Source organism: Trachurus japonicus, chromosome 19, assembly GCF_045865225.1.
Source record: "Trachurus japonicus isolate A0001 chromosome 19, Traja_1.0".
In the NCBI taxonomy this organism is placed as follows: domain Eukaryota; kingdom Metazoa; phylum Chordata; class Actinopteri; order Carangiformes; family Carangidae; genus Trachurus; species Trachurus japonicus.
The window spans coordinates 24,885,253-24,911,587 of NC_140925.1; the positions used below are offsets into that span (position 1 = coordinate 24,885,253).

General features: G+C 42.0%; 1 protein-coding gene and 1 pseudogene across 3 annotated transcripts in view; one reads left to right on the forward strand and one right to left on the reverse strand.

The window, feature by feature from the left end:
• The first annotated feature begins 488 nt into the window (after positions 1–488).
• Positions 489–4,461, forward strand: LOC146968168 (uncharacterized; annotated as a pseudogene).
• Positions 4,462–16,344: 11,883 nt separating this feature from the next.
• Positions 16,345–26,335, reverse strand: part of nrg3b (neuregulin 3b) — a 187,585-nt gene continuing 177,594 nt past the window's right edge. For all 3 annotated transcript variants that reach the window (XM_085761445.1, XM_085761446.1, XM_085761444.1), the window contains 2 exons: positions 21,047–21,229; positions 16,345–17,703 (listed from right to left, as the gene is read on the reverse strand). In XM_085761445.1, coding sequence (XP_085617571.1) covers positions 16,944–17,703; positions 21,047–21,229 — 943 coding nt within the window. In that variant the 3' untranslated portion in view covers positions 16,345–16,943. The remainder of the gene's footprint in view (positions 17,704–21,046; positions 21,230–26,335) is intronic.

Here is a 26,335-nt window from a genome sequence, read left to right on the forward strand (position 1 = left end):
GCAGAAAATGGAAATAATAAGATGATTTACCACAAAAATGTTAATGTACTTTTCTCCACTGGCCACATGCTTGTTAGCAGTAAGTATCTTGAACTGTACTGACTCGACTCTTCTCTGTGAGAATAATGGATGATGGCAAAGATCATATGTGTCGACTCAAACCTTTAAAAATTAATATAGATCATGAAACTGTCACATTTACTTGACATTCTTACATCTCATGTGTCTAATATTCACTTTTATCATATTTCACATGTTCAGAGAGGCGCAAGATCATTGAAAATGGGACATTTTGAGGAATACGTATGTAGAACATAAAGATTTTTTATGTAAAAAAACAACTGTGTGTTCTAGTGAGGTGAGTTTTAGTTTTGCAGAACTGATTCAGTCTCCTCCCTGAACACACATTTACTCCTGAAGTATTGACTGTGTCTGAGTAATCTTGGGTTTGACGGTTCAGCCAATTGTTTTAAATCTTCTGTCATTGCTTTGACACTTTGGCTTGTTCTGTATTGAGATATACGGCAACATGTTATTCATGGAGTTCATCAAAGGTAAGCCGATCCATTTACAGGCCCACCAGGGTGTTGTTTGGCACACCTATATATGAATGCACCCTCCAACACTGCTGGAACATCAGCTCATACAAGGCTCAGACTGCACTGGTGGCACAACTTATCAGGCTTCAGCAGGAAAGCAGGATCCCACCTGAGGTGACTGTTGAGGATATGACAGACCTGCTGGTGGAGCAGAGCGAAAGCACTCGGAGCGTGCGGCTCCGGCAGTTTGAACTCGAAGACTTTGATGATGCTGTTGCCAAACCTCTTCTCACGCTGATGTGGGAGGTGAACACCAGCATGAAGATGAGAGATGTTGGATTTGAAGCCAGGATATTTGTCAACGCACCAGAGGCCAGTCCTCCGTGTTTTCAACATCCTAAGATCATTAGAAGGGGAGGAGAGTTTCTGCCAACAGTATCCTGATGGAGCAGCGACAGGAGGAACCCGGCTACAAGCTGCTTATCCCACAGGATGGGACGATCAAGGTGGTTCCTCTAAGTCCTGCAGAGCCTCTGGGTGCCTCTTCCACGCACCGACTTAAACATTCTCCAAGACAACTTAGTGAAATAGCTGACAGGATCACAAAGGCCTTATAGTCCAGGTCGTCCCTGCTTTATCCACAGTGTTTCTCAACCAGGGCTGGTCAGACCAGAGTGGTACTTGGTGATAATGTAAGTGGTACTTAAAACGATGAAACCTTTACAGACATTTATCATTTTACTAAAATAGTGACTGGAGCTATTCTTGTCTAAACATAACTGGGCTTTTATTGTGAAATATCGCACAGGAAGATGGTGTAAAACTCACTAATGTGTAATGTTCAGTGCACAGCTACTTTTTGAAATTGCATATTTGCCTTCAGAACCGTTAATAATTATGACATGATGCAATTAAAGCAGAAGTAAGCGGAATGTTTGTGTTAATATAAGTCTTAAATAGTTCTATCTTCTGACAGCAATCACTTATATAGAGTGTTTGGTCTGAAACACGGGTCTGTCAGTCACTCTGCTCTGCTGTAAGCCGAGGAGAAAACTTTCCTTGTATCCTACAACCTTTATCCAATGAGGAGAGAGAACGGCATAAAGGGGCGGTCCTCTCTGTGGCCCTCATTTATGAAACTTGCGTACACCAAAAAAATGGGTGTAGCCTACACCAAATTCACCGCAAGGATCGGCATTTATTAATCTGAGCGTGAGCGTACAGTACGCACAAATCTCACGCCAGCTCTGACCAGGTGTACGCACATTTGGAACCAGCGTAGAACATGCAGGAAGGAGTGCTGCTGTGTCAGAATGATTATTAAACCATAGTCTAATAACGCAGCGATGTGGACCACATGTTGTTGTTGTTTATATTGATAAAAAGTTAAAAAGTAGCCAAAAAAGAGAAACGCTGTCCGTGTTGAAAATTTAACTCGACTTTTATTTTGAGCAACTGAGATGAATTAAAAACCACGACGTGACAGATGCTCATTAATCAGCTGTGTAAACAGAAACAGTCAATGACAGACAGACCTGTTATTGTTAGATCACACACACACAAACTTCCAACATCTCCTGCACCAGAGCATGACCGGATGGCTCCTCAGTCTCTCTCTCTGCCGGACACCGGAGCCGGCGGGGGGGGGGGGGGGCGCTACCTGTCCAGGTGCAGCTGATCTCCGCGGCGGAGTGTTTTTTTTTTTTTCCCCAGTCTTCGGGACCTGTCAGCGGGACATCGGGCCGGTGTTTCACATCCCTCCATCAGCCGAACCATGCCAGCGGTGCTGATGGTCATAAAGTCGCGTTCGCAGCAGTAATATGCCTATGATTTCTGCTCAGTCACTTGTGTTTAGTAAACTGCAGGAGCGTTTCATGAGATCGCTGGGTTTCCTGACGTGGTCGGTGACACGTGCGTCTGCAGCCTCCATCCACCGGGATGACGCTTATCAATCACAAAAACTATCAATCTATCAATGTCCAGATATTTAATGTTGCCGCCCTCTCCCTGTTCAACGCGGTAACGCCAGTAAAGTCCCTCTTCTTGGCCGTCTTCCGTGTCTCCATGTCGTAAAAGGGGCAGGGCGACGCCTCTAAAGCAGGAATATATCGGGGTGTGACGTTTAAATTACGCTCGTTTTCAGCCGCCGGATTTATCACCACCACGCCGGTTCTACGCCGAAATCAGCAGCGTACACACTTTTAGTAAATCACACGTGACACTTGGCGTACACTGATATTTACACCAGAATCTACACCAGATCCTGCGCAAGTTTGATAAATGAGGGCCTGTGTGTGCAGCCAAGGGATGCGTGTGAATGTGGTGACGTAGGGACGAGGGCGGGGACTGCTAACTCCATCTGCTGACAGGAAGTTAGCCAAAACCAGGCTTCAGGCTGCACTTGAAAATACGAATTTTGTTCTTAATTTGCTCGCCTGGTTAAATAAAGGTTAAAGGGATAGTTCACCCTAGAATGATATTTCGCTCATTATCTACTCACCCTCATGTGGACTAAGGGCTGGAAGAAGTTTCAGAGTCCTCCGTCCCTTCTCTGAGTTACAGGGGGTCTTGGTGTAGCAGTGCATGTCCATATAACGGTTGTAAAGGGACACCAGAGCTCTTCGTAAAAAAACACACACAAAAAAACATCCAAATACCTCCATGCTGCTCGTATGTAATGTCCGTCTTGTGCTGAAGCCCCAAATTGCGTAATTGTCCCGAAAAAAATTAAATAAGTCTATATTTTAAGCTTGTTTGTAGCGGAAGCTTCTCAAAGCTCCTCTTCCTGGTCCGTCCAAATCTCGCGTGATTTGCGCCGGCGTCAGTGCGGTTACTGCGAATCACGCGAGATTTGGACGGACCAGGAAGAGGAGCTTTGAGAAGCTTCCGCTACAAACAAGCTTAAAATATAGACTTATTTAATTTTTTTCGGGACAATTACGCAATTTGGGGCTTCAGCACAAGACGGACATTACATACGAGCAGCATGGAGGTATTTGGATGTTTTTTTGTGTGTGTTTTTTTACGAAGAGCTCTGGTGTCCCTTTACAACCGTTATATGGACATGCACTGCTACGCTGAGACCCCCTGTAACTCAGAGAAGGGATGGAGGACTCTGAACCTTCTTCCAGCCCTTAGTCCACATGAGGGTGAGTAGATAATGAGCGAAATATCATTCTAGGGTGAACTATCCCTTTAAATAATTTTTTTTTTTTTAAAACACCGGATCGCTTACTTCTGCTTTAAAGAGGCTATTTCTATTTCTGTTAAATTAGTTTGGGACTTTTTGCCCCCCACCACTATCCTGGCATGAGGTGGGCGTCTTCAGGGTTGCTAAAAAAATATGCAGGGGTCTAGTGCCCCAAAAAGGTTGAGAACCACTGCACTACATATACATATCAGATCACTCAAACAGATCCACCAGAGAGCTGGTACTGTCAGAAAAGGTAAGAAAGTGTTACAGTGAAGACGCCCTGCTCAAAGGCTCAAAGAAAAGTAACAGGTTGACCTCAGTAATGTGACTGGACTCATCCTCTATGACAATGTCCAGTCTGGTTTGGATTAAAACACAGACTCAACTAGTGAACCCAACTGCTGCTGTTTTGCGTCCAGAGACTCCTCTAACCCCAACAGCTAAAGCTCCAGTCAACACTGCAATCCAACATGGCACAGACCACAGCCTGTATGAAGCAGAGGAAGAGCCAGCAGAATCTGGCTCTTAGCTGAGCCAGATTCTGCTGTTGGTCCACCATCTCTTCAGATCCCCCCTTATGAGCCTCCTGTCATCACTCCAATGCAGCATGACATGACCACCAGCCGGCCAGACACAGACACAGAGCAGCGGGAAGAGGTGGAACAAACCTCTGACACCAGAACAGAGGTCAAAACAAGGAGCAGGATCAGACAAACCATTCCAGCATGAGAGAGGAAGACCCAGAGAATAAACTGAAATTAATTTTGATTGTTTTCAATTTAGATTTTTTTGTGCATTTCCATTCAAAAGAAATTGCATTGCAAAAATGATTTGTTTTTTATTCTTAGAATGTTCTGCACGATGATGATAATACCAGAATATCTGGATATCCCAAAGTGCAGAAAACTTATATGGAGGACTATTAAGAAACAAAGAAATTAATAAATAAATATATATATTTCCTAAACTTTATGGTAATGAGGGGATGTGTCTGGATTGTGTCACTTAACAGCAATTGGTTAATCCAATTGAGAGTTCATAGATCAGTTGTGTTGGTCAGTTGTGGAACTTGTGGTATATTATATTCATATTATAAAAGTTTTAATTTGTAGCATGCAGTAAAAAACAAACAAACAGCCGAATACCTGCAACACATAGCAAAAAATGAATTTCTTATAGTCCAGATGTTTAAAGAGGAGCCAGATGGACAGAAGAAGAGAGCAGAGAAAGAAGAAGGTGGTTAGACTTGATTGTTGCTGCTTATACACTATCCAAATTATTTCTTAATGCACAAAAGGTCAAAAAGGTTGAAAAACAAAAGACAGGCATAGAAAAAATTCTGATAAAATTAGAGAAATAAAAACGGAAACACCCAAATGCTCAACACAGCCAAAACACCCTGGGTTACAAAAGAAACAATTGTAATTTGGATGTTGTGCGTCATTATTCCAGCATGACTATAAAATTGAACCAATTTTCGACTACAGGTAAAATATAGTCACAGGCTTTTTCCTCTAGAGTCTTAGAAATTACAACTATTGTTATAATTAAAATCTTCAAGTTCAGCTTAGTAGGCTAATGGATTTTAAAACAACGGTTGCTATGTGCGGCGCATGTCACCTTATCAACCACACAACAAAAGGTGTGACTTGTGCTGCTGTGTCATAGGGTGTGTGCTTCATCCTGCAGTAAAGGAGGGGTCTCCATGGGGAGACAGTCCTGCAGCTCATATTCCATTGTGCCATCTGGGTTACATCTGATTGCCCTCACTTCATGCACAGTAGCATCCCCTGTTTCCTCTCCTGGACTGATTGATTTGCTGTGGCGGTGATTTTTGTAGGGTGAAAAAAACCCCCAAAAAACAGCTACAGGATCTAGGTTTGGCTCGTGCTTTCTTTACGGATGCAACACATCCAGCCTGGTACATGAACACCTTGATTTCTTTTTCCTCCTCTGTATGGGGGAGGGTCACGGTCCATTTGCATGTCACTTCAACCCAAGAGTGCTGTGGCTATTTGAGGACTTGATGATCCAGATGATGCAGGCTTGAGTGACACAGGCAAGTAATTTCCCATGCTGCCAAAAGAGCAATTTCCTCTATTTCATACATGTGACATCACTGTCAATGTAATGAAACTTGAGTTTTCTCACCGGGGCCTTTGTTTTACACCTATACATAGGTCCTATATCATCTATGGTGAGGGTCTGGAGTCCAGGGAACGCCATATGATTTTACAGCCATCGATATGGCGATGGGTCACTTAAGCTCTTCTCTTGATTTCTATATTCTTCCACTGTGGTTGGTGATTATGAAGTGATCCCCCCATTCATCTTCACTAATATCACCCCCTGTAAAAAGAGCAACATCTCTCACATTGATCCCTAAGTGAGAGGTTCGTCTGATAGAGTTCTTTCACAGAGACTCCTCAAAGAGAGGAGATGTGCTGACACACTCATGGAGTGTATCGAGACAGTAGAAAAGTGGTTACGCACTACCCCCCACACCCTGGTTGACCTATAGTATCAAAAATGCGAAGCTTTCAATGCATCTTGAGGCTTTTTTCTCTCTACAAACGGATGCTGCATGGTTTTGCTTCTCAGACTTCTCAGGCTCGGTACAGGTCACTCCACCAAACCACAAAGTGCCAGAGACATCATCTTGCGCACACTTCTTCCTTTTTTCAACGTCTGCATAGTGGGAATGAGATGATCCCTCTCTAGACCTTTGTCTGACCTACATTAAGTGTCTGAGTATAATCGACCACCCAGCCACATAAAACCCATTTTCAGCCAAGAACATATTTTTCTAAAAGTGCTTGAAAATCTGTCCATCTCTGCTGAACTCGGTGCAGTATCTTTTTTTTTCTCCAGCAAAGGAAAAGCCTCATTCAAAAATTCAGAATTTAATGTGATAATGGCCTAATGCAATAAAAGTGGAACACTCTGAAAGGATTTATTTCCACATAATGATTACTTTTACCACCGATATCTCACTACATTTCACTTACTTCTGTACACATCTATGTTTCAAAGAAACAGACATCTCTGCTATTGCTCTATTGTGCCTATACATTATATTCATTCACATCTGGTCATTGATGAAGAATTATTGACCATATTTATCACTTAAGTTCATGCAATACATTTTCTTACAATTTAAAAACATGCAGAAAACTTGAACTTTTTAATGCTACATCCTCACTTCACTGCTATAATACAAGACTGACAACATTTCAAAGGCAATCGATTTAATTGAAATTATTGATTATAGTACATTTATTTTGGAACAAGACTTGTTAAAGCTGTTGCAGTCCATCTGTTGCCCTGAGACTATGGACGGATTAGAAGACAACAGGCCTCTGGGCACAGACATGTCAAAGTCCCCCCACCCCCTCTACCACATTATACAGAAAGACACCCATTGAAAGAGACAGAAACCATTTTGCATCTAATTTTGGTTGTTTTGTCCCTCTCTTTTTTTGTCATTTTTTGCAGTATTTCCCCCCAATTTTGTGTCTCTTTATGGTCCCTTTACATCCCTTTGTAGTAATTCCTTGTCTGTCACACTTGTTTTTTTTATTATCTCTTTTTAGAGGTCCTGTGTCTCTTTTGGCTCTTCTTATGTGGCAATTTTGCATCTATTTTTACTCATTTTGTAGCTCTTTGTAGTCATCGTGGGGCAAGTCACGCTCGTTTTCTGTGCCTTTGCATGTCTTTATACTTGTTTTGTGTCTATTTTTACTATGTGTGTCTTTGTAGTTGTTTCACTGACTTTCCAACAAGAAAAAAAAATATTAACAGGGGGCCTTTCTGACCCTTTTTGCCCGCTACACCTGCTCAGTAATCCGTCCATGCTTAAAAATGTTCATTCGCAAGGTCCTCAGGTCAGATCAGAGGGAGGGGTAGCAGCGTGAATTGTGAATCACCAGAGTCAGAGATGTTCTGCACAAGCAAATAAGCAAGGTGGATGATTCAAGACTGACAGGAAGCAGACAAACGTAGACTGAAGGGATTGGACGCACTGGTTCAGGGAAACAGACCACCTTAACAAAGAACTGGGTAAAACTGCTAAATAGTGGCTTGAAAGAGTTTAGATTGCAAGACAGAGCAGCAGAGTCTTGTTTTAGAGCCTCCAGCTAGAATGACAGGCAGCTCTGACAAACCAACAAGAGCAACAGGAGAGTCTGCCTTACACTGCAGCAATTACATGCAGCTGGTGGGGACTGAGGACAATGCAGGGCAGGTGGGGTTAAGGTAATCCAGGTAGACGCAGCTTCGGCTGTGACCCAGCATTAATCACAATAAGTCATTTTCAGTTGTGGTGAAATGTTTGATTTAAAACTTCAAATGAGTTTCCTCTTTTTGCAGTTTTATTTTACATATTTATTGATTGATAAGGTAATTGAAAATCTATTTACAGGTGTCAGAGAGCACAGGCTGAATTTGTGGAGCATTCTTAGTTGAAAAACAGTAACATATGATGTTGTTGTTACTTCAGTGTTGATATATTTTGGAGAATTTTAGATGCCAGAATTGATTAGGGAGTCTTCAGGGAGAAGATCATATACCAACAGCTGTTGTGCAACATATAAACTACGGATTATATGTATTGTGTTGAATTAGATGTGGATTTGCAATCTTCATTGTTTTTACTTATTTATTATTCATAAAATAGAGAAGAAATATCAGAATTTTGAAGAACAGATTCTTTGCTTTCCTCCTACTGGTCATCTGAATTTCTCCCACAGTCTTTCTGAACACAGCAGAATAACAAAGTGTGCATCTTGACAGCCTGTGCATACAGGGCATTCTGATTATAGCGGGGACCACAACAGGGTCTGAGGTCAGGACCACAATCTTGCCTCGCAGGCTGAGTTGGTCCTGAAGGCTGACTTGGGAGTCCCAGAGGATCAGAGAGCCTTGGCCTGTCGATGCCCCAGCAATCATAGCCACCCTTAAGGTTTATATGTGCTGTGGGAGATTCATATAAAAACGTGCTGCAGTGCATGCTTGTCTTCCCTGCATGTCAGCGCTTTAGCTGAGTTTAGAAGATTGTTCTGTGAGGAGGCAATATTTTAGTAGGCATCCTGAAGGATTCGAGAGGAGGAGATTTGCTATTGGTTAGTTATTTGTGGTAAGGACATGTAGTCTATACTTAAAGTCCCACTCCCGCAACCCTTTTCGGCCATTTTAAAAGCAGCTCATTAGCCATGCACATTAGCAATGCACCTCTGGAGGGTGGGCGGAGACTGCGCTGCTCTGCACCCGCCCAGCCACCTCCTCGCACCCCACCCCCCGCTTGCTGACAGCTGGACATTGTACAATTACAGATTCAGCGCGTTTAGCGTAAAACTCCACACTGGGATTTGATCCCAGACTGGAACATAGTCCTTGCACACAGTGCAAGCTGCTCTACCAGGTGAGCTATACCTGTTATACCTTGACAGCTACACCGAGCTATGAAACCTTTCACCTCTGAGCCAGATGCAGAGCAGGGCGGGAGCTTGTAGCACTAGTGCCCTCCCCTGGAGCTGTGACACCCTCAACTCCAGTCTCCCTGAAACTGCCAGTTTGCGTCTGCCATTGGTTCACAGCAGTTTGAAGGCAGAAAAACTCAGAAATGCAATTTTGCACTTCCTTTTCTGCTGATATGTGCTCTAACACAAGAGAAATGCCACAGGAACATGTGAAAAGCTCAAAAAACACGATTTTCACGGGAGTGGGTCTTTAAAGGGATAGTTAAACATTTTGGCAAATTGGCCCATTGCCATAATCGCTATAGTCATAGCAGTAGGTTCATTACCTTTAATTGTAGGTGTAAGCTATTTTCAGTACGGCGGAGCGCAGCAGCTGGCTGCTCAGAGCTACGCTATGGAGGCTAACGGAATTTCTTGGTTTCCCTCATTAAACTCATCAAATTCAACATCCCAAAACTCCACAGCGCTTTTGTAGACAAGTTGTGACCTGCACAACCACCACGCTATGAGATAATGACGGAACGATACGAAACGGAGCCGTTTTCGAGGTAAATACAGGGTAAATACGGAGACTGCTTGCTGAAAAACTGTCCCTGAACGCAACGCGCATCAGCGGTTTTGTATGAATTTACCTCGAAAACGGCTCCGTTTCGTATCGTTCCGTCATTATCTCATAGCGTGGTGGTTGTGCAGGTCACAACTTGTCTACAAAAGCGCTGTGGAGTTTTGGGATGTTGAATTTGATGAGTTTAATGAGGGAAACCAAGAAATTCCGTTAGCCTCCATAGCGTAGCTCTGAGCAGCCAGCTGCTGCGCTCCGCCGTACTGAAAATAGCTTACACCTACAATTAAAGGTAATGAACCTACTGCTATGACTATAGCGATTATGGCAATGGGCCAATTTGCCAAAATGTTGAACTATCCCTTTAACCTTTATTTAGTCACTCAGGGGTGGTGTAACAGAGCTAACGGGGCATACTACTACTACTACTGCATTTTAGATTTTTTGAAGATGGAGAAATTGTTGAAAGGAAAAAAAAACAGCACCAACACAGTAGCATTAACCTCAATTCATTGTGTCAAGTGGTGTGGCATTATTTGGTGATCATTTGGGTCAAAGTCATAGAGCCACAGGCCACAGACCTTTGACCAATACCAGCCTATACACGCTTGTGATTGTTGTGATGGCGGCAGTTAGCATGGAGCAAGCGGATTATTTACTTTCTTGTTCATTTTCTTCAATACTTGGAGAAGACATTATCCCAATGATCAACAAACACGTTTTTCAATCTTTGTCAATAAAAGGAAGGTTTCCCTTGCTTACCTGTTTGAAGAGACACGGCTTAGACCCAACAAGAAATTCCAGAGACAGACAGACATTTATCTAACAAAATTATAAAACCTGTAACCGTTTTGTTGTAGGACATTTAAATAGTGAGGTTTATAGTGTTGAAGCTAGATCTTGGTATCTTGGATGTGATGCTGTTGTTGATTTAACACGGACACCTTGAGGCATCACTGATGCCATAAGTACTATATAGCATTTAAATGCCATAAATCACATATATTTAATTTCTAAAGAGTGGAACAGGAGTAAAATGAAAAATGAACCAAACATGTGCATTATCTTCATTATCAAACATCTAAATCAGAATCCATTGTGTCCTCCATGTCATAGCTGACCTACAGATCAAATGTACATGATCTCAACTGTTTTTCCTGCCCTCTACTCTGTAAACACGATGTAATTTGTTGAAGGGGACATGACCTTTGACATATTCGATCCGCCAGTAGACTATTCCAGTATTATTTCTCTGTACAGAGCCCGTTTACTGCAGTCTTTGCAATAGGTACCTAATGCTCATTATATTCTATGACTTTGGCCTGTTGGGTTGAAGGTCAGATGTTTCTGAATGCCATTAAGCCTAGAATACATGCAACAGCAAACATGACAGTAAGGGCAACATTGTTATCCCACAAACTGTGATTTCACTGTTTTTTTTTTTTGCCCTTTCATGTAAGCCGAGTGAGAAGCCTGTATGTTTTTATTTTTCGATAAACACTATACTAAGATACACAAAGTGTGTTTTTCTTGAAACATTGCATTTCATTGCACTATAGTCCGGCTTATTCCTGTAACCAAATGAGACGTAAAACATGGGGTAAGTTTAGCCACAAGCCAAGCAGTTACATAACTTGAGAACTGATTAATACATGAGCTGCCTGCTATATCACTTGATGATGTTTGTGTCAGTGAGACCTAATGATTCAGAAATCGCCTAAAACACACTGGACATTACTCTTGATGTGAGTGTTTGAGGTTCTGCGTTTTGCTAAACCCAAAGGAAGGAGCTCTGTCCAATCAAATCGCTTAAGATGTTCCCCCACATAAACACGTCTGAGTCGGTCATTAAGCGATTGTGATGTCAAAGTTTGTTTAAAAAAAAAATATGTGAAAAGATGATTCCCACTGGTGTGCTTAATGAGTTGAGTGTGTTTCAAGATGCTTGTTGCTTTTGCACTGTGGATTTCAGAAACCTCATAAAAAAACATGCCTGCTGGTTCTTTACAGAAATGCCAGAGCTTGTGAAAATGTTTGACTGACCACTGTTTGCCACCAATGAAGCCATGAAGCCTGAAGTCAGACATTTGTGTGCATTTCTGACTGTAAGTCATAGATGTTTCTTGTTTTATCAGAGTTTTCTCATGGAGTTTGTTCTGCTCAACATGACTAAATGATCAGACACGTTTAAAAAACATTCTATTCTTTTGCCGTGTCACACTAGAGAATATGTCTGCAATGATGAGGCCTGTAATTAATTAACATTATTTGCTGTTACCAACCATTAGTTTACTGAAACTATTGTCAGAGCAGATGGACTATCCTTGCGTTGAAAATAATAAAACTACCCATTAACTATTGTACATTACTCTGTCAGTCTATTCAAATCCAAATACACCGCTACATCTGGTCATATAGTGCAAAAGATCGTAATGGAAAAATGAGCCCTTGTCTAATTCACATAGATAACAGACTATGTGTACAATGGGATCATCATGAGATATTTTCAGAACAGCTATATTAGAATTAATAAGGAAGAAAATTAGCTGTCAAAAAGACCCATCTTGACCTTATTCTGTAAAGAGCATTGAGATAATGTATATTATGATTGGGCGCTGTACAAATATAATTGAATTGAATTCTTCTTCCCGCTCCACATTTTGCACAATTGTTCAGATGTCACTCAGAGAGCAGCCTCTTATGTTAAACAGTTATGTTAACAGTGGCCTCAGAAGATCTGAAAATGCAGACACAAAATTGGTAACGCTGTGTCACCCTTTGACAGAGATATAGTGGATTTTCTTTTCTCGCACAATCACACAAGATCAAAGGTCTACAATCAAGTTACTAGCTATATCAGGACAGTGCGCTGAGCTAAATGCAGATGTCAAGATGCTAACATCTTCATATCCAGGATCACAAGTCAACTCCTTATCACATCCAGACCTCTATTCTCTTTATCCCACCACCAGAGTCTAGACCTCCGGGGTTTGTAGTTTGCATAGTTGTTAATTTGTTTACCGAGAATGAAGTCACTCCTGATTGAACTGAAATTGCCAAGTAGATCCCACCAAGATAGCTGAAACCAGTTTTATTTGAAGCCTATTGTAAGAGCCTCAGCTTTGATCCAGACCCAGCCTGTGTGTTACTATTAAGTGAAATGTTCCACCACAGTGACCTTTGACCCCGCTGTGTTTGGACCTCACTGCCGAGGAGGGTTGTGATTGGGCGGTGTGCAGTGCACTGTCCTGATGATGATGATCTGCTCTGGGATGGCAGCAGCTACAGATGCTCTAGCGGAGCATGGAGGGCTATGTCTGAGTTGATGGTCTCCTCCTGGTCCGTGTCACCATGGTCACCAGGGCAGTGGTGGTGAGTGGGCTCCGGTTTGAAACCCTGGATGATGGAAGCAGCTGTGGCAGCATCAGTGTTGGCTTGAAATAATTGGACATTAATCAGCTTCATAAGAGAATAATTACACAAATATCCTGTGCAGCGCATCCACACTTTTCCTCACACTGTGGTGCAGCTGGTGGAGTTGTTGTAACTTTACATTTTCAATATATATATATATATATATATATATATATATATATTTGTTAAAGATTAGGCATATGGCAGACTAAGCAGATGGCATGACAAACAAAATAACAAACTTTATTACTTCTATTACATTAAACATTCATAAGTGTTACAAAGAAGCGACACTGATGCATCGTGCTATGACAGACGTGCCTATTTTACCATTTCAGTTTTTATTTGGTGGCTGGTTGCTAAAAACAAGAAAATCAGTCAGTATTTGATTTTGAGGGAGATAAATTGTCACTGGTGTTAATACAGTTGGATGTGTTAAATATTACCTGATACCACATGGAAGAGCTGGTGAGGGATGATAGCAGACATCCACTCTGGTGCTGCTGCATTACACATGCCGGCCTGCTGTCCTCATAATCTCCATGCCATCTGCCGGGGAACCTCACTGTCCCCCCGCACCCCTGCTACATTAGTATTCCTCTCACACTGAGCGAGGGAGGCCAGTGGTGTGTGTGACATTCCTTAGTAACATAAAAGAGTCAGCACCAGGGAGGATTAATGGAAGGGCTACAGGGCCCACCTCCGACAAACCTGGCTCATTTCAGGTAATGAGAACACTTACTTTTTAATCTTCCTCGTTGTTGTCCTTGCTTGGGTGCATTACAGCCCCTTCGCAAAGTCGGCATCCTCTCATGTTGTCCACAAATAGAAACTAAGAATTTTTGACTTCACGCTTTTGCAAAAAAAAAGTGTGGGCTAAGATGTTTTATTGACACTGGTAAAAATGTAATCCCTTTGATGTTCTTGAAAAAATGCCATCTTTTGGAAAGTGACTAATATAATCCTTAATGAAGACCTAAACGAGATATATATATACGTATATATATATATTTATATACAAGCGTGGTATCAAAGTTATATTCATTTCCATTCACTGAACCTTAGCTGCTTCTTATTCACAGCACTCTCATTTCCAGCCTTGATTACAGTAACAGCTACAGTTCACCAAGTCACGTAGCCTCGGGCGTGTATCGCCTGGTGCCACAGCTCAGACTACTCATTTATTTATTTTTTTAAGTTGGAGAACCCGGTCAGCAAACAGAGACTGGGACTCTTTCGAGTGGTACTTCAAAGAGTGTTTCCAGTGTTCGGTATGAGCGCTGATCAAAGACCAATCCTTTCCTTTTCAAATCCACATGGCCTCTCATTAGTGCCACACTGGGAGGAGACTTCTCAGACAGGAACTGATGGTAGTATCATTATCTTCAGCTTTACATTGGAGTACAATGCTGGATTTTTTAAAAAGGTGTTGCACTTTAGGGAGTGCTTTCAAATTGGCAGTTATCTGAATTTATTATTAAAGGAGGGTGAGCAATAACTTATGATGTCACTATTGGCTCTTCTCTATGAAAAGGGATTAGTGATTTCTGGACTAGCCACTGTGAGGATGTGGTGACCTGCTGGATGAAGCCACTTGTAAGTATATTTAATTTCATTATCAGAGTCAGCAGAAGAGTCAAATGTGACACAGCAGAAGCAGCATTTTCAAATTAAACATTACAGAGTAATTCTGATGGTTGCCTAGGATTTCTTTGCACCCTTCACATCTGAATCATGATGCTGTGACTGGACAGTGATGTGTAGAGAGGGCAGTTTCAGGCTGCAAGGAGCCTCTGGGACATCCTAAGTACTCCTTGGAATATGTTCAGTCTTCAGACAGCTTTCTGGAGGGATGAATACCATTCTTCCAAAATGTTTGAGGTCTTGAGATTCAGTCAAAAATCCCCCATAGGTGTCCTGTTGACAATGCATATCACTCACATCAGGAAAAGCTATCAGCAGTGAATGTGAGAGCATCCATATTCATTTAGTTTCTCCTCTTATTTGTTCAGGTTTTTCCTTTAATTTGGCACTTGTCTAGGTCTGCAACCTTGCCTTTGTGGTCTTGCACTGCAGGGTAAATACAGTATGTAAATCCGTAAACATCAGAAAATTCAGTGAAATGCGGTGAGTTCTGTCTAGCCAACAGTCTCTCTGTGTGTTTAGACTCCTAAATATTTTCTATTTATGGTAATTTTATCTTTACTTTGCAGCTGCCTTGGCTCAATTTCCCCTCAGGGGATCAATGAAGTTCATTTTAATCTTCAGAAGAACCTTCTTATAGACTCCAGATAGTTTTATTCTGCAGAGCAGTGATGAAGAAATCTTAATAATACCCATTTGTAAGTCCTGTACAACTTAACTTGGCGGCGGCGTCGCAAACCTGAAAGGGCAGAAACTCAGATATAGTGAATTTGACTTAAATGAGGCATAAATGAAGAATCTTGCTCTGCTTGTGTGCGGCTCTGCTTCATTTCCAGCAACAAACCTCATGGCCATTGCTGTAATTCAGAACAGTAAAGTGGTTCTTCCTTTGTGTTTGTAGCCTATGGGCATGGTGTAAAGTGCATCATGGGAAATAATGAACATGCTGCCTCCGCAAGAAAAATTTCCGAAGCGTTCTAATCATTCACAGCATCTCAGACTTTTGACTTGCTCATGCTCCAATACCAAACCTTTACCCATGATCCTCTGCTCATTTGGTACCACCATTATTAAACACACATGGAAACTTTTTTTTTTTCTTTTTTTGCCTAAATCTGAGAATAGGAGAGAAGATCATTTCAGGGAAGAACTTCCTCCTTTCTGTTGCACATTCTTTATCCTCATTAATTCCAATGGACCTCCCGCCGACACACACACAGACACACACACACACACACACACACACACACACACACACACCTGAAGATCATCAACCACAAAAAAACACCTGGTAAAAATCTAAAGCAAAAATAATGAGCTATACTTAATTAGTGCGGCTGTTTATAGGGTCAGGATATGGAGGGATAACTAAGCATGATTAAATCCACTCTAAAAGAAAAAAAAGGAAGAAGAAGAATGTGCCTGCTACAGGTGTCTGTTGCCAAGGAGATAAAGCCATTTGTCCAAATATTGTCATATTTTAAGTTTGATGTGATTTGACCATCTTTGGTATTTATATTGTTTATTTTACACTGTATATTATTGACAACAATTAGCAAACACAAGCAGAGACTTGCTTCAGATCAGTGTGGTGAGGATGGATTGAGATGAACAAAGCCCTTAATTAACACTGTTATCTTAGTCTTTATTTTGTCACAACTGTATGTCAAATATATATACGTCTATATGACATATATTATATGACATATATAATTTCATTTCTTTACATTAGAGAAACAACATAGAGATGACACACTATTTTGGTTTCTAAGTAGAAGCTCCTTTTAAATAGTGGCATTATTTTTTCAATACACTGTTAAAGTCAAGCTCCCACTCAGGTCACGGTTTTTGTTTTTGTAATTGAGTCACATTTATTCACAATGTGTGTTTGTCTGTCTCTTGTTCGTTTATAACTTTGTCTTTTGTCATGTCAGAGTTTGTTTTTTTTTGCTCCGCAGTTCAATCTGTTCGTGTTCCTTCAAAATGGACGGCCATCTGTCATTGGTCCGTGTGGCCACACAGATGCTCACACCTGCTAACCATCCTGTGCCACTAGCAAAAGGTATACAGTTATTGGGAACGGTGTCTTTTGAAGCTTTACAGAGTTAATCCAATCAGCTTGCAGACGGCTTGGCATGAGCGTTTCCAGTTCCTCTGCAGCTGGGTCCTTTGGTGGCCAAGGAGTAGTCTGCGCCTCCGTACACGAGGGATGTCTGACCTTGGCACCGTCCCTGGGCTTCTCTTTGGCCTGCTGCCTTCAAACCTCTGGTCCCAGCGCCTGTGTGCTGAACTCTGGCTGGATATTGGATGCTTCTGCGTTCCGACTCCTGCGCAGTTCCAGCCTCGAGAGTGTTTGTGCCACCGCTGTGGATCTCGCTGTGAGACCCAGACATTTTCACGGAGCTGGAAAGGCTTTTCTGTTTTAATTCCTGCGCGAGTTCCACTGTAATTTCAACGGAGCAGGGTGTTTGTGCGGAGCAAGGATTCTTCTCTGTCCCCGGCGGAGCGGTGGAGGTGGCAGAGGGAGGTCTAACACTGCCGGGCATAACACCACCAGGCGCCAGCACTGCAGTCTCACATCGGGGAGATGGAGAATTGCTAATGGGCACCGTTGCCTTTCCAGCCAGCGCAGGGTGCCACTTGAGGAGCGCTCCCTGCTTCCGCTCGCCCGTGTCCACGTGTGGCGCTTCCAGGTCGCTGGCTTGGAGCGAGGGGATGATGGGCACGGAGCGGGTGCGCAGAGAGGCCGGAAGGAAGGTTGTTCCCTTATCCAGGCGGGTGCAGGGGACCTCGGTCCATCCTTTTCTGGCCGCAAAGTGAGTGAGCGAGGTCCTGCTGAGGAGGGCGCCGACCCGGCCGCTAGTAGAATCACACCTTTAGGCAGAGGAAAGAATAGAAATGGCAGGGTGAGAATGAGAGAGAGAGTGATTTATATTGTGACCTTTTCGTCCTAGACACTCATTTCCTAAGAGGAATAAAAAAGCATGAGTAATAACAGAATATGGAGATAAAGCCTCCATCCTCTTTAGCTTTTCACCATTTCGCCTCAATTCCACAAAAAATCCCATTTTGCACCAATAATATTACTATTTTTTGAATGATTAATAATTGTTTAGGTATTGTTCTTTCATAATCTTTGTGTAATTATTTATAATCCTCAGCATGAGCAGCCTGCATTGTTGCTGTATGAATGTTTAACTGAGAAATCCCTTCTCTCATGACTGCCTTTTCTAGAGATTTAAGGCTGTAGCAACACAGCTGCAGGATTCTTGACCCTGACGGGGTGGACATGTGGAAAAATGATATACTGCCTCCTTGGATTGGTGCATTTGTGTTCTAATTTTTGTGCTCAAAAACAAGACTCATTATATAGCGTTGCTGCGCGCCTCGTCTGGCAGGCTTGTGATGTGACATTGGGGGTGAATGTGGGTGTGAGAATCTCAGCGTCTACGTTTGCATCGCCGTGGCGTCTCCTGCAATCACATATTTCAAAAACATTTGGTGATGAGCTTGAGAAGCATCATGTTCAGTGTGAAAATAATGCTGCAGAGCTGGAGAACTTATTCACAGTCAAGTGGATAAGTGTGTATATACAATGGATGTGCACAAGAGTTAATATTGTTACTGAAGACTCAATTCATATTTAGAATCACCCCGGCGCAGCCTTAGGAGACAGCCAGTGTTATTGTCGGCTTTCAGAGACTGTTTGTAGCATAACCAAGTTTTAATAATTGAATTACTTTCCCACTCCTCCCTCAGTATTAGAGGGGCGAATGAGAGCTGGAGGTAAATCCGGCAGATCAAAACATATCTAAAAATAACTCCCGTGGCAAATTTGCCTTCAATTCTGTCCTTATCTGCAATGGGTAAATATATGTTTTGACACTGGATAATTAAACTGACAGTATTCTGCGGGGATTTGTTGTCACAAAATGGAAAACATGGAGAGCATTCTCATGTTTGTTTGCTGTCTCTCGCCTCTTTTTCCTTTTTTTTTTCTTATTCCCGTCGAAAACACTTTCTACCACACTACACTCCGTGCCTCCATCTTTCCTTCGCTGCACTCTCATCATCTCGACACAATCTTCCTCCTTTCCTCACTTTCCGACTCGCGTTCTCTCACTCTCCTTTCCACCTCCCGTTTCTCATTTCCAGAGAGGAGAGGGTGTATCCATGGCAACAGTATAGAGGTGGGGGATGGAGGAGGAGGAAGAGGAGGAGGAGGAGGAGGCTGTATAAGCTTGGTAGCTTGGTGTTACATGGCTGGTAAGTTGAGAAATAGGTCATTTCAACCTCCTGAAGGCCAGTGAACGCCACATTCTGCTGACAGATCTGCGAGAGGGAATCATCAATGGCTAATCACATCTAAACTGTTCAACTGCACAAATGTGAAGCTTATTCCCAGGAAGGTGAGAATCCCTCTCATTCTAGCTCCTCTCCTAAACACTTGAAAAAGCTGTGTTAGAGTTAATTGCCTATAGCTTACAGATTTTACCTTTGTGACTTTAAAAAAGAAACCTCATTAGTTTCTTTATTAGTTAGTTTGTTTCTTGTTCCCTGTGTGTGTGCTTGTGCACATATGTGTGTGCGTGTGGTGAAGGGGAGACTGTTGTGGTCCTGCCGGATCTCTCCGCACAACCACTGGAAAAGAACTGCTGAGCTCCATGGAGCTTTGTTTAAAAATGTAAATTATGGAAATAGGTCACATAAAGAGTTTGGCAGCATGCAGTGTATCTTACAAGTCACTGTAACACGCAGGCAGGTTGGCATGCTAATAGGAACATTGCGAGGCACTTTTAAGTGTGTGCAATGCACGAGGGTGCGGCGACTGCTTCAATGACAGACGTTTCTGATAACAGTGCCATCACTCAAGTTTGCACACACAGACAGCAAATTAGGCTGTTTCTGAGTAATATGCTAAATAGGTCTGCCTTGCTCAGGCTTTAAGACGTTCTCCTCTGCATCTGTAAATAAAACCTAAAATTATTCAGTGTTTTCGGCGTCACTTGTTTAAGAGGAAATGTCAGTGGAGCTGCTTGACTTTCTGCATTATTCTACTGTGGGAAACAAGCACCTCAATGAAGAGTGTAAGATACATATTTCCCAGCTTTGGTAGCTGTTACACAACAATCACTCTTATTTATAATCTCTTAAACTTGGAGAAAAGTTTCAACTGGTTTGTGAAACTTTGTCTCTACATGGACGTAATCTTTTCCCTTCTCGAGGAGACCAGAGGAAAGAGAGAAAAAACGTACATCTTCTATTGACAACAAACGTGTCGGAGAGGATTTCTCATCAGGTCACCTTTTTTAAACCCATGCCAGTGAGGATCATCAGACTGTACTTGTAAAATGTAAGTTTTTTCAGGCTTCAGATAGCCAACTGGTGAGAGGTGGCTCTGCCAGGAGTCCTTCCTGCTTTTTAAGCTCCCTGAATCAGCGCCAGTAGCTGTGCTTCACTTCTGATAGCCATGGAAATGGGGGCAACTTGCTGTCCTTACTTGACACCAGGATGAGCAAGAGGAGAATTCAAGAAGTGTAAACGCCTGAAATGAATCCTTTGCAATTTGTAGTCTTGTTCTAGTGGGCTGCATTCACCCAGTATGGCTCCACTTTCAGCTTGTAAACGACAGAAAATTAAATTATTTCTTTGATATGTGGACCATGAAGCTTTCACGTAATGCTCAAGCATTAGCCAAAATCACACCATTCAGGAGATCTCGAAATTCGTGTTAACTCGGGTATCAGCTGATAATTAGCTTAGGCACAGTTGTTGTATTTTTAACCACGATGAAACCATGCAGATAAAACAGATTCCCATTCACAGCAGCAGCCTGGTGGCAAGTGAGGGGAGGATAACACACAGACTCATATCTTGGACTTCCCCAGCACCATGATACTGTTGAGCGGTTGGGATCAAGTGCCTCCTCCAAATTAATTGTGACAGTCCCAGTTGAAGGAGGGCACAGCAGATTTCATTTATTTCCCTGGATCAGATTTCATAAACTAGTTCACAGATTTCAACTGAGAGCATTTCAGCCATAAACTCATTTCTCACAAAATTATCTTCTGCCACTCCAACTTAACCTCAGTTAGTCCGGGGGTCTGCATCGCTGAACCGGCAGTTTGACCTCGGTGTGGAGAGAAGCAGACAGAATTTCCTCTTTGAGGACTGAGCAAACATGAGAAAACTAACAAAACACCAGAAGAGGTTTCACCTTCTTATGGACTCCATGTCTGTTGACTCGTCTTCCTGCAAATGTTTGTAGACATGTCCAGCCACTCTAGATCCATCGATGAGATTGGTCGATATCTTGTGTTTCCCTCTGGAGATGGGCGGAGTCCTGAAGTAATTAGTCTCCCTGCGTTGTTGGGCAGGACTGAGTGAGAGGGAGCTGCTTCTGCAAACCAGAGGAGAAACAAATAGAGAGTGGGGGAGGGGGGAGAGGTAAATATCACTCATTTAACACACTATTTCACAAAAGCTGCATCACATCACACAGTGCCCACTAATTCATTTATTGCATCAAATTTGTATCATCTTCTCTGTTCATTGATGTAAAATGGACTGAGATGAACTGACCTTTCTGTTTGATGTTTTAGAGGAAGAAAAAAAAACAGAATATTCCACATTGAGTTGACTCTGTGCATTAATTAATTTGGGTATTGAAGTCTTAAGTTGCAGACTGGGGTATCAGATAGATGAGTATAAGAATAGTAATTTACCAGTAAGCAATGCAATTTACATGAACATTAAATCATTTGTTATGGCTCAATGGAGCTGTTGTAGAACAAGTGTGAGACTGCAGCCATGCTGGCAGCTCTGTGAGCCTGTACTTAGCCACTTACTTATACATTCTGTGCTGATGATAATGCTGGATTAAAAGTCAGGGGATCACCAAAGTCAAGATTTTTTTTGTACCCATCCATCTCAGGGAGCTAATTCAGGGTCCGCTTAGAGAAAATTAGCTTCCTTTTTTCTTCTTCTTCATCTTTTTTTTTTTTTTTTACATTGAGAGATATTTCCCTGAATAAGCAGGAGTGATGTTAGAGAAAAATTGAGATCACTAAAGTCATTAGGATTTACCCTCTAGGGACCTTGAATATGTGCAGCAAATTTCATAGCAATCCATACAACAGCTGTCAAGATGTGGAGCAGAGTGCTGGGCTGGCCGGCTGATACCAGACTAGCATATGTAAAACACCAAATGTTAAAAAGTTCTCTGTTTGTGGACTTAAAGATGCACTAGGTTTGTGTTTAACGATATGTTTGAAAACAATATTTCATACGCCCATGACCATGAAATGACCAGCGTGTATCCACACCCTGCTGCAGTTAACGATCAGAGCAGCTCTTTAGAGACCGTGCTCTCTCTCCCTGGGAAGACTGTTTTTAAATTGTTCTGTGGCCAGTAGGTGGTCGATTTCAAAGCAGATCCCTGCACGTCTGCTGCAATAAAGCAATGACATCAAATGTGAATCAAAGTTATATTGCACTATACAACAAGCTGATGTGCAAGTATATGGCACAAGAACAAACAGCTCAAACGGCATGCGTGAAACACAGCCCTGAATTATTTGTTATTAGATGTATTTGAAACCATTCTTCATGTGTCCCTGCTTCTGAGCAGTCGGTCACTTGATTGTGTCGAGTCAAACTGGACCACAAAAACTACTTATTGACTGCTGGGTGGAAAAATGTGTTTGTATTGTAACACACTAACACAAATCACTGACGCTGACAAGCCATTCTCACAGCTTGCCTCTAGCTCTTGGTTGGAGAGTGTGGACTGACGTCTTCTTGGTGTTTAAATAGTGATCAGTCTGTTCAAACTTTCCCAGCTTGTCCTTAAACTGAACTCCCAGTCACATAGGCAGTCAACTAAACAGTCCTGTGGATATGTGCTTATTAATTGATAGCTGAATGGAACACTGTGTAAATAAAATAAAATAATAATAAAAAATTCAGCTGTAATAATTTCAAAATGGCCGTGGCTGTGCAACAATAAGCATGGCTAATGTGGGCTCTAGTCTTTGCCAGCATTAGCTTTTGAATCGACTGATGTTGTAAAAAGTTGATATGAATAAAGCCGAATTATGTCAATTTTGTTGCCTATTAGCATGCTGATATTTCAATTAAGATTAAGCAAAAGCTGGAAAAATTAAAGTCTGTTTCTGTGGACAAACTCACCAGGCTATAGTGACTAATGAATGTTAAATGGTACTGTCTTAAAAAAAAAACCCAACTGAACAGCAGCTGCTTATCTCTACAATTCACCAAAAATGTACAAATGTACAGCCTCCTGATGCTGAATGGGTAAGAGTGGCCAGGAGTGTAATCCTGCACATGTTTTAATCAGTTCCTCTCTTTTCATGCATTTTTTTGGACATGTTGGAAAGAGAGAGAGAGGAAGAGGGGCGGTGATATGTAACGGTATGTGGAAACGCTCTCGCTCACTGACAGCATTATTGATCAGACCACAATTTCCACATATTTCCCTCCAATTGTGACAAAGGACTCTTAGTGATTGATCAAATTCTACAATAGTACAAATGAAAACAATGATTGACCAGTGGCAGTGTGATGATTACATATTGACTCAGAAGGTGTTATTTCCGTCTCATTTTGCTGGCAAAGCATCCGTAGGAAATAGTGTGTGTGTGTGTGTGTGTGTGTGTGTGTGTGTGTGTGTGTGTGTGTGTGTGTGCTGGTCAGCTCCTTTAGGATGTAGTGAAACTGTAAATGATCTGTGCTAAGTGAATGATTTGTTCATTTTCCCCGGCTACGCAACACAGGTCAGGTGTGACTCTGACTATTTAAAGTGTAAATGCAGCAATAGAATTGTTTTTAGCCATATTAACCATATGGCTCTATCAGTCTGTCAGCTAGACTGTTGCCATGGCATTTTCTTCAGATATTCACAGTCCCCAGATGATACATCATACTGACTTTGACAATCCCCCTGATCCTCTAAAGTATCTCTGTAGCTGTTGGATGGATTGGGAGGATATCTTGTTCAAGTCCACCTCAGTCACCTGCCTTGTAATTTTGGTGATCCATGTTTTTGTTTTTGTTTGGCACCATTGTCACATATCAGGGAGCACCAGTATATTTCCTAGTGGCTTAATAGTTTATCTGGCCTTGAACAGTCAACTTCACCCATGAAAATACAGAAAGTAACGTACATTTATCCTCTTATCTGGCAGCAATGTGCTCACGCCTCTTGGTGATGCACAGTAATCCAAAATATCAAAGCTCTAATGTTTTAAATATGCTAATGCAGCCATGTGTTTACATCCAGTTGCAGGAAATGGGAGGTCACAATAGGAAATGTATGAAAGATGGAGCACAGAGGGAGACAAAACAAAAAGCCCTTGCCACAGATACAGCTTTACTGCAACACAATGATAAGATCAGATATGAATGACACCAAATATAGTTCATGTTATAAAAATTCTGAATAATTGATAATAATTCTGATAACTCTCCTCCTTAATTAGCATGGTGGCAAAATGTATAATTGTTATATCAACAAGCCTTATACTGAGCCTACAATTTCAGAGGCCTGATGGTCTGCGTGCAAAGGGCTGTCTGGAATGAAGTCAGAGTCTCAGCTTGAATTATTGTCCCAGTCTGCCACTGGGCATCATCAAGTCTAAACACTGGTCATATTCCGAGCAGCCTGTATGTGTTTAGGGCTAATTAGCAAAGGTTTGCATGCTAAGACATTATACAAAGATGGTGAATGTGGTAAACATGACACACATTAGCATGTGAGCATGATAGGATGCTAAATTTAGCATTTATCTCAAAGCAGTATTCAGAGTTCAGGACTCACCATTGCACTCTATACACACTTGCTGGTTTTATCTCCCTTAACACCCGGAGGTTACAGCACTGGTATATTCTAATATATAAGGCTATTTTAGGCAAACTGCCTCCGTACGTCTGCTCAAAGTTTACTGCTGTTCAAATTACACATGATGTTAGAGCTTAGCTGGTTGCGATTTAAGGTTCCCTTAATGAGGACAGAGTTAGGGATGAGGACCCTCTCCTACTTTGGGCCTTGGTCTTGGAATGACCTGCATGTCAAGATGAGGATGGGATCTCTCATCCCTCTTTCTAGCTTTAAAAAATCTCTCTCTGAACTATTAGTCACCAGTTGCACCTGTGACTCTTAGCTTTCAAATTGTACTGCACTTTTGGGGTCTCTTTTATTGTAAAATTTGTATTGTTTTATTATCATTGTCTGCTATATTATCATTGTCTGCTACCTTGCTCCTGCTATGTATTTTCTCGCTTGTTGTTGATTGTTTGTTTTGTAATGCTTCCTGACCAGGACATCCTTGGAAAAGAGATTGTCGAATCTCAATGGATCCTTCCTGGATAAATAAAGGTTAAATAAAAAATAAAAAATAAAAAGAGAAGACTGTTCCTCTTGTTGAGTATACATTAGGCTACGTGTGTGTCTGTGCTGTGAAGTCTATATTTTCAGTGATTTATGTGATGTCTTCACCGTCCTGAACAGAAATTGCACTTCAACAGATATAGTCTGCATTCAAGCAGGTGAATCAATCTGCACATGGTCATACGCCGTGATAAAGCCGATGATGCACAGGTAACCTTTTGCAGCAATATTGATGGGCCATATTGACATGTTTTTATGGGGCATTTCTCCTGATAGCTCACAATGTGGTCTAGTTTCTCAGGTCAATAGCTGAAAGCATCTCGACATCATCCATCACAGTCTAGTTCTCCCCTGCCTCCTCCGACTCTGAGAACATGCTGAACAGATGATTGACTGTCAGCCGCCCTCCATGAAGCACCTGCATGACACCGTGGAGAATAAAAAAGCCAGGACAGGTTGGCAACATCCCTGTGGCCACACATGACAACCTTTTAAAAAAAAATAAACCTAACTTTCCTCTGTGACACAGTTCGGGTCCATTAAAACAGAGAACAACTGGCACCTCCGCTGGGTTTTCACTGAAGTTTTCAACGTAGTCATCTAGGCATCTAAAACTCCCTCTGTATGAACACACAACCTCCATTATGTCCCCAAACACAGCTCCCTTTACTGTACATCCTGTGCTATATGTTCTCATGGCGTTACGCTTAAAGGGATAGTAGCATTTTTTAAAGTGGGGTTGTGTGATCTACAAATAGCCCCTAAGTACTTTAATTGCAGTAGAAGACTCTCTGCACTCCTCCCGTTAGCAACGCCAGCCCATAGCCCTGCCCAGAGATTTACAACATACAGTGTTGTGAACAGACCCAAAGAAACGGCCTATTTGTGCGGCCTAAAATAGGTTTTACCTGAAAAAAAATACACAGTTCCATTGTTCGCTATAATATAATTTCTCCCAGCCCCTCAAAGTGCATGAAAAACGCAGTTTTTATTTGGACCTAACCAACTGCTGATCGGCGGGCGCTAACCCTGGGCGGAGGGATACGTGAGTTGGTTAACACAGATGGTTAAAACTGCGTTTTTCCTGCACTTTGAAGG